Raw genomic sequence first — 7644 nt, forward strand, 5'->3', positions numbered from 1 at the left:
GAACTACTCACTAAGAAATTTAAAAAATTAAAGAAATAAAAATTTAAGAACAAAAAGAACAGAATTACTTGCTTTGAACGCAAGAAAAAGAACATAAAGTGGGATGAATCGAGCTCCTCCGAAGATGAGAAGAAAATTAAAAAATGCGAGGTGGCAAACTATGCCTTAACGACATTTAACGATGAGGTAATCAAAACCCCCTTAATTTATTTCAAAATTACATGATGCTTTTCATAATGTATTTTCTTTTTTAGTATAGAATTAATTTTCTTGAAAATTATATGTTTAAAAAAATATAAAAATTACGATCATGCTAGTAGTTTTGAAAATAATCATAAAAAATACATATTTTATAATAAACAAATAAAATGATTTTGATTGAAAATATCAAATCATGCTATATGTGGTTAAGAAGTAATAATGTGTATCACGTTGATTTTCATTGTTATTTCTTGATTTTGATTAAATAAAATCATGTTTGATTTGAAGAAATGCATAATGATATAATATTAAATATTTTGAAATCATGATTGATAATTTTATGCATAAGATTTTAAGGTATCAATGATGATAAGCATGTGTTATTTTCATGAGTGTATTTGAAAAACATATGGCAAAACCATGTCCGAATGCATGAAAGTGTTAAATTTTATTTTCGGATTCTCTTGATTTTTGTGATTTATTGATCTTGATGATTTTATGATGAAATTCATTTTTTGATCCTAAACGTTGATGCATATTTTTATTTAACATAAATAAAAAAGCATGCTAACATGAAATCAATTACTTAAAATGAAATACTTAAAAAAGGAAAAATATATTATCAATGAAATCATGAATCTACTTATGTTATGAATTTTGTGAACCATAAAAATGATTTTGGTGATTTGAATTTGAGATTAGTTTTATCAAAATCATGATCTTGATTTCTTAGAATAACATGAGATTTCCCTTGATGATCATCTCGATTATTTAAAAGGAGATTTGTCAAAATGATTCATGGAATTTTCGATTCATGACTTGATCCTTCATTTGTTTATGAGATGGTTGAAATCTTTGTACCTTTGAATTCTTCCCTTCTCCTTTCGATTTTTGAATTTATGCATATTATATGTTGAAGATTTGAAACCATGTTTTGATATTATTATTATGCATACCCAAGAAATGTTGATTTGACAAAATGAATGATGATTTTTCTCTTGAATATAACTTGTGATATGTTTTTTTTTTTTAATCATCATCTTGATTTCTCGATATTCGATACATGAAATTTTATTATGAATCAAGATTTTTTGTTTAATCGATCTCCTAAGATTTTCTTTCGATTATTTATGATGAGGTTTTTAAAAAAGAAATCATGTCTTTTGGTATTCATATGTTTAAATCTTTCATGATATGATCTTTATGCAATTCCTTGTATTCATGAAATGTTTATCTCATCACCTAACTAATTCTTCTTGATATTCTTTATGTGATGATATGAATGCATGAAATATTCATGAATTTGATATTATGCATGCAATGATGAAATATTCATGAATTTGAAATGATGCATGCAATACTTATGATAATGATGTACATGATCTATTGCATATTATGAATGCTTTAAATGATGAATGTTTGGTATCATGATCAACATGTTGATAAATGCTTAAAAATTTTAATGCTTGAATATCATATATGATATGCTCATAATGATGATTAATTTATTTATATCATGAATGAAAAATAAAATGTATTGTTTTGAAAATGTGCATGTTTTAATTTAAAAATATAATGATAAGATTGATACTTATCTTTTTCATGATTTAGAAATTGACGTAAAGGGTCTTCCATTCTTTTTGACATTGACAAAGGGGGAGAAATATCGCTAGCTCATCTTGCAAAATTTAGAAACATGCACTTTGCAAATGAAGCAAATATTTGCTAGCTTACATATTGCAAGGAAAAGAACTTGACATCTTGAACATCAAAAAACTATGCTACTTTGCATGATGTAAAATTTGCTAGAATTGCTAGCTTATGATCTAAAGAGAAGCAAAAAGCTGCTATCTCAAAAGAAGCAAATTGTACAATTCAAGAAGAAAGCAAAAATTATACTTCTCAAAAAAGAAAAAATTGCTATCTTGAACATCACCGAGAATTGCTAGCTTGAAATCTCAAGAAAACCCAAAAATATGCTATAGTGCCTATCTCAAGAAAAGCAAATATGCCAACTTGTATATCTTTAAAATTGATAGCTTGTATAATGTAAAGCTTGCATATTTCAAGAAGCAAGAGTTGCTTTTTTGAACATCTATAAATTGCTAGCTTGTAGTCTAAAGAAAAGCAAACATTTGCTATCTCATGAAAAGCAAACATTTGCTATCTAATGAAAAGCAAACATTTTCAACTTGCACATCTTTAATTGCTTGATTGCATGATGATAAAATTTGATACTATGTTTTTCATGTAATGAGTTGAACTTATATCATAAACACAAGAATAGTTGTACTTCTCCTTTTTGTTGATGACAAAGGGGGAGAAGTATGTTGATGACCTGACATGTTATGCATAAGTATATGATGACATGTTGCTTGGATTTTTGAATCCAAGAGTTTCTATCAATATGGCATATTGATAGGGGGAGTTTGTTTAAACTACGGGAGTTAAGGTTAACTCCGCCATCAAGTGGTTGTCATCATCAAAAAGGGGGAGATTGTTGAATCTTATATTTTGATGATGAAACCACTTCATATATATTTATGTTTTAATCTGCGTTTTGAGTGACGCAGGATGCTTCGATCAGGATGAGACAATTAAAGCAGGAAAAATCATATTGTGCCCGAGGAAAATGTCAGAAGATTGGACGTCGGATCGGTGGATCGGTCGACATATCGATAGAAGGCTTCGGGCCATGGACTCGGGCATCGGGCCAAGAAGAGTGGGTATTGTGCTAAGGATATCGGAGTTGCGGAGTCAACTGATCGATTGGGCAATAGGTCGCAGGAGAGGACGATGCACCGAATAATCGGACGAAGCGTTGAGGGACCAATGACATGCCGGACAACTTGGTTAATTGCTTAGGATTAATTGTCTTGATTGAAGTTTTGTTTTACATGTGCAGGATTAATTACGATGGAAGTAAGACATGCAGCAGGAGTTGCGCCGAAGTCAAGACTATGATCACGTTAGGAGTTCGAGAGTTCGACGAAAGTCCGAACGACCGTCGGAGGTTCTATGGGAACAAATCCGAGAAGTCCAGGAGCTTGCCAAAAGAAGCTCGTCGGAACTCACCAAGTGGATCGTCGCAAGTCCAGGAGTTTACCGAAAGTCCGTCGGAGCATCGGCGAAGGTTCGTCGGATGTTTGTCAGAAGTTCGTCGAAAGCTCGCTGGAAAAAGCGATTGATGCACCGGAGCAAGTTGCAGTAAATGTCTTAAGAAATATCGTAGTTAGCATGTAGATTAAGTTAGGAATGGGAAGTGATCCCATTAACTTAATCTGGGGGCAATTGGGCCCTTGATAGACCCAAATTGGGCTGAATGGATCAACTTATTCGGACCAGAATTCCTGCCAAGCAGTGGCACAGCCCAGGAGATGGTCTCCCAGGAAAGCTGGGTGGTGCAACCGCCCAGGTCAGGCGGTGGCACCGCCTGGGCTCAGTCTTCGAGCAAGACTGGGCGATGGCACCGCCCAAAGGCTCAGTCTCCGAGCTGCCAGGCAGTTGTACCGCCCCAGTCAAGAGGTGGTACCACCAGGACCCCAAAAATCTGGGAGATGACATTTTTGAGCTCTAAATTTAAATCAGTTTAGAGCCTATAAATACTCCTCTCATCCCCGGGTAAAACATACAAGCATAGAGAGATTAAAAGAGAAAAAACGCTACTGCAATATCTAGAATTTCCCTCCTCTAGCTTAAGTGTTAGAATTCTATTTAAGAGAGGAGAGTGAGTGCTTGTAAGGGTTGTCTCCTAAACCCAGTAAAAGGAGAAGAGGGGTGTAAGAAGGAGGTTGATCTTCGCCTAGTAAAAGAAGATCGTTAGTGGATGCCGGTGGCCTCGACGGAAGAGGAATCAGAAGAGTGGAAGTAGGTCACGATTGACCGAACCACTATAAACTCTCGTGTTCTCTTGTTTGTATTTATTCTTGCTGCTTACGTTACTGCAAACCTCTATATGTGCTTTACTTCCTCATTACTTTTGCTGCACTCATTTACGAACTCGCTTTCAAGTTAAGTTTCCGAAAACGATTTTACGTCGGAAACGATTTCATCGTACGAACGCAGTTTTAATCGTCGAAAGTTTTTCACTGCACTAATTCACCCCCCTCTTAATGCTCTTGATCCTAATATGTCCAACACCTTGACGTCGTATAGGACGATATCTCAATGTCACGTGATTAAATCGATCAAACTATTATCGTATCATGAAACTCAACGTGGCATGATAGTAGTTAAGCTTGATAGAAATACACAACTTCTCGTAACCAATGCTAATTACAAGAGTAGTTGTCCTAATAACCCATCATAAAAAGGCTTGCCAAATGCACTACACATTTACATACGACCTTGAAGTATTTTCTAAATCCTTCAAATCTTAGACTAACTTAAATATTAGAGGAATATTTATCAAGAATACTCCTGATATGATTGAGATAGAAAAGAAACCTTAGAAAACCCCTTATAACATATACAATTAGAAGCTCTGAGAATCATTCGTTGATGATGAGATTATACAATTTGGTAGTAAGATGCCATGGTGACAGGCCCCATTTCCCTATTCATCTTGAGACCAACTACATGCTCGTAAATCTGCGTCCTTGAGACACATCCTATTTAGGATCTATTTGCCCCCAAGAGCTAACACATCCTAGTAACCAAGCTCAACACAAAGGGAAGGGATGACACTGCAAAGATTCCAAGCATGTTTGCCTGCCCAAATTGGTGAGCTAGAGAGTGTGACATGCAATTGGAGTCAGGACAGGTGATCTACTAAGCCTTACCTGCACTGTGCCAGAGAGGATGCATGGGTTAGAAATCTTAGTCTATAAATTTATATCTAAAATTTATATGATGAAAAGAAGAAGAAAGAAGACATAATTTAATTCCCTGATACAGTCAATTCTTCAACATCTTCTATACTGCTTCAAAAGAAGAAGAAGACAAAAAAGCAACCTTTATAGTGAGATACACAAAGATAAGCTTTTCCTTTAATCCTATCCTTGAGAGATATCTTAAATCACATCAAAAGGGTTGAGGAAGGTGACACGAGACTTGGATCAAAGAGATGAAAGCAAGGCAACAAGAGGGAGACGCTATCATAGGCGTCAGTCGCCCCAACTTTTGGCTTCAGCTTCACAAGAGATTCCCATGCAGAAGCTTTCTTGGACCACGACAATGGAAGTTCTACACCACTAACGCCCTTCATTCTTAGCTTCATTTAGCGTCATCGAATTTATCCAAACTCACAAGTGTCTTAAACCCCTGTTTCCCTCTTCTTTACCATCTCTCCTCGCCTTTTGTCGTCTTCTCCTTCCGCCCGTCGTTACAAATAGCCCCACCAGTAACCCGAACCTTCTTTCACCGATCTCATCTCTTTGTCTTCCATGGATTCCGTCTCTCCTGTCACTTTAGACCTCAACAAGGAGGAAGGCCACTGCAGCAACGGTGCCGTCGTCTTCGACACCTCCTTCCTCCGGAGACAAGCTAAGATACCCGAGTCATTCGTCTGGCCTCGCAACGAGAGGCCTCACCCACTGGAGGAGCTCGAGGTGCCCGTCGTCGACCTCCGAGGACTCCTCGAGGGCGACGAGGCCTCCATCAGCCGCGCGGCCGAGGCCAGCCGGGCCGCATGCGTGCGCCACGGATTCTTCCAAGTGATCAACCATAAGGTTGACGCGAAGGTCTCCGGCGACGCCCTTGACGCTGCCGGGGACTTCTTCAAGCTCCCCCTGAGCACCAAACTGAGGGCCCGGAGGCAGCCCGGGAGCGCGTGGGGCTACGTCGGAGCCCACGCCGATCGCTTCGCCTCCAAGCTGCCGTGGAAGGAGACACTCACGTTCGGCTACGACTACGGCGAGCGCGGGGATGGTGTCGTGGACTACTTCACGTCGAAGCTCGGGGAAGGATTCGAGCCGATGGGGTACGGTGTTTTATTAACTTTATGCCGCAGTCGGATACCGATCGAGCATGAACGATTCGTGAAACAGGAGGGTGTACCGGAGGTACTGTGAGGCCATGAAGGAGCTGTCGCTGTCGATCATGGAGCTGCTGGGGATCAGTCTGGGCGTGGGAAGGGAGTACTACAGGCAGTTCTTCGAGGACGGGAGCTCCATCATGAGGTGCAACAGCTACCCGCCGTGCCAAGAACCAGAGCTGGCGCTGGGGACGGGGCCTCACTGCGATCCCACCGCGCTGACGATTCTGCTGCAAGACCAAGTGGGCGGCCTGCAGGTGTTCACGGAGGGCAAATGGCAGGCCGTTCGCCCCGTCCGGAGCGCGCTGGTCATCAACATCGGCGACACGTTCATGGTACGTTTTCGTAGGGTAGCATTTTGTTCTGGCGTGGCGACCTGATACTGTTCAGGTGCGGCTCGCATTTAGTGGTCTGATAACACGTGGCATTCTTGATTATAATTTCATTACAGTGATTAATGACAATCTTTATTATTTCCGGCAATATTATTTACAGCTCGAAAAGTATGAGCTGCATGTGAGAAGTATGCTATGTTGTAGGCATTGTCCAACGGGAGGTACAAGAGCTGCCTCCACCGGGCGGTGGTCAACAGCGAGAGGGAGCGGCTGTCTTTGGCCTTCTTCGTGTGCCCGAGAGGCGACAGGGTGGTTCGGCCGCCAAGAGAGCTGCTGCTGCTGCTGGAGGAGGAGGCGGTGCCGAGGGCGTTCCCCGACTTCACTTGGACGGAGCTGCTGGAGTTCACGCAGACCCACTACAGAGCAGACACCACCACGCTCCAAAGCTTCGCCCGCCGCCGGTTCCTCGCCTCCTCACCCTAACCACCACCGATCGATCGTCGGTATACGTACATTTGCCGTCGCTTTTTGACTCTTCACCTTCATGTCCGGTTGCATGCATGCCCATAGAGTTCACCTCCTCCCTTTCCTGCCATGTTATAGCAATTCCATTATTATGAATAACTTAGCATCTTCTCATCTGCATGAAATATTAAGCATGTATATTAAACTTTCTAAAATATATATGTAAAATGATATCAAAAATTTCTTTGTCGAAGCATACATAACGGTCCGTGGAGATTGACATCGGACAAGACAAGTGCACAGAGCTGACCCAAATCCAAGGTCAACAGTTCTTGATTCGGGTTCAACGCATACACAGCTAATATATCGGATCGAGTCAAGTCAACATGGCAGGTCAACGCATGACTCGCTCTCAAAATTGGAGCAATGATTTGAGTTGGATGGTTTAATTGCGTGCGTATATCGAAGACGGTCGTGTCTCAGTCACGAGTTTGGATAAGATTCACCGTCGATGGTTTCTACCGAAGGAGGCGCCATCAGCATCCGACGCGAGGCTCAACTTGTCGTTTCAGTCGCCATCGTGAAGCCATGCCCATCATCCCCAAGCTCGAGATCATCCCTCAGCAATGGAATGGTTGAAGCGATGCATGAAACATAAAAGCATGTCCT

General features: G+C 40.6%; 1 protein-coding gene across 1 annotated transcript; it reads left to right on the forward strand.

The window, feature by feature from the left end:
• Positions 1-5434: 5434 nt before the first annotated feature.
• LOC135613632 (gibberellin 20 oxidase 2-like) lies at positions 5435-7228 on the forward strand. Its single transcript, XM_065110662.1, has 3 exons — positions 5435-6121; positions 6189-6510; positions 6715-7228. The coding sequence occupies exons 1-3, from the start codon at positions 5586-5588 to the stop codon at positions 6991-6993; spliced, it is 1137 nt and encodes a 378-aa protein (XP_064966734.1). The 5' UTR covers positions 5435-5585; the 3' UTR covers positions 6994-7228.
• The last annotated feature ends 416 nt before the right edge of the window (positions 7229-7644 follow it).

Source organism: Musa acuminata, chromosome BXJ2-6 (genome assembly GCF_036884655.1).
Source record: "Musa acuminata AAA Group cultivar baxijiao chromosome BXJ2-6, Cavendish_Baxijiao_AAA, whole genome shotgun sequence".
Lineage (NCBI taxonomy): Eukaryota > Viridiplantae > Streptophyta > Magnoliopsida > Zingiberales > Musaceae > Musa > Musa acuminata.

What these genes read in the sequence shown, in the direction of transcription:
- LOC135613632 (XM_065110662.1), top strand. Translation starts at nt 5,586, where the DNA reads ATGGATTCCGTCTCTCCTGTCACTTTAGACCTCAACAAGGAGGAAGGC. An exon ending in GAAGGATTCGAGCCGATGGG is followed by an intron (nt 6,122 to 6,188) that starts GTACGGTGTTTT and finishes TTCGTGAAACAG; the next exon opens with GAGGGTGTACCGGAGGTACT. An exon ending in ACATCGGCGACACGTTCATG is followed by an intron (nt 6,511 to 6,714) that starts GTACGTTTTCGT and finishes GCTATGTTGTAG; the next exon opens with GCATTGTCCAACGGGAGGTA.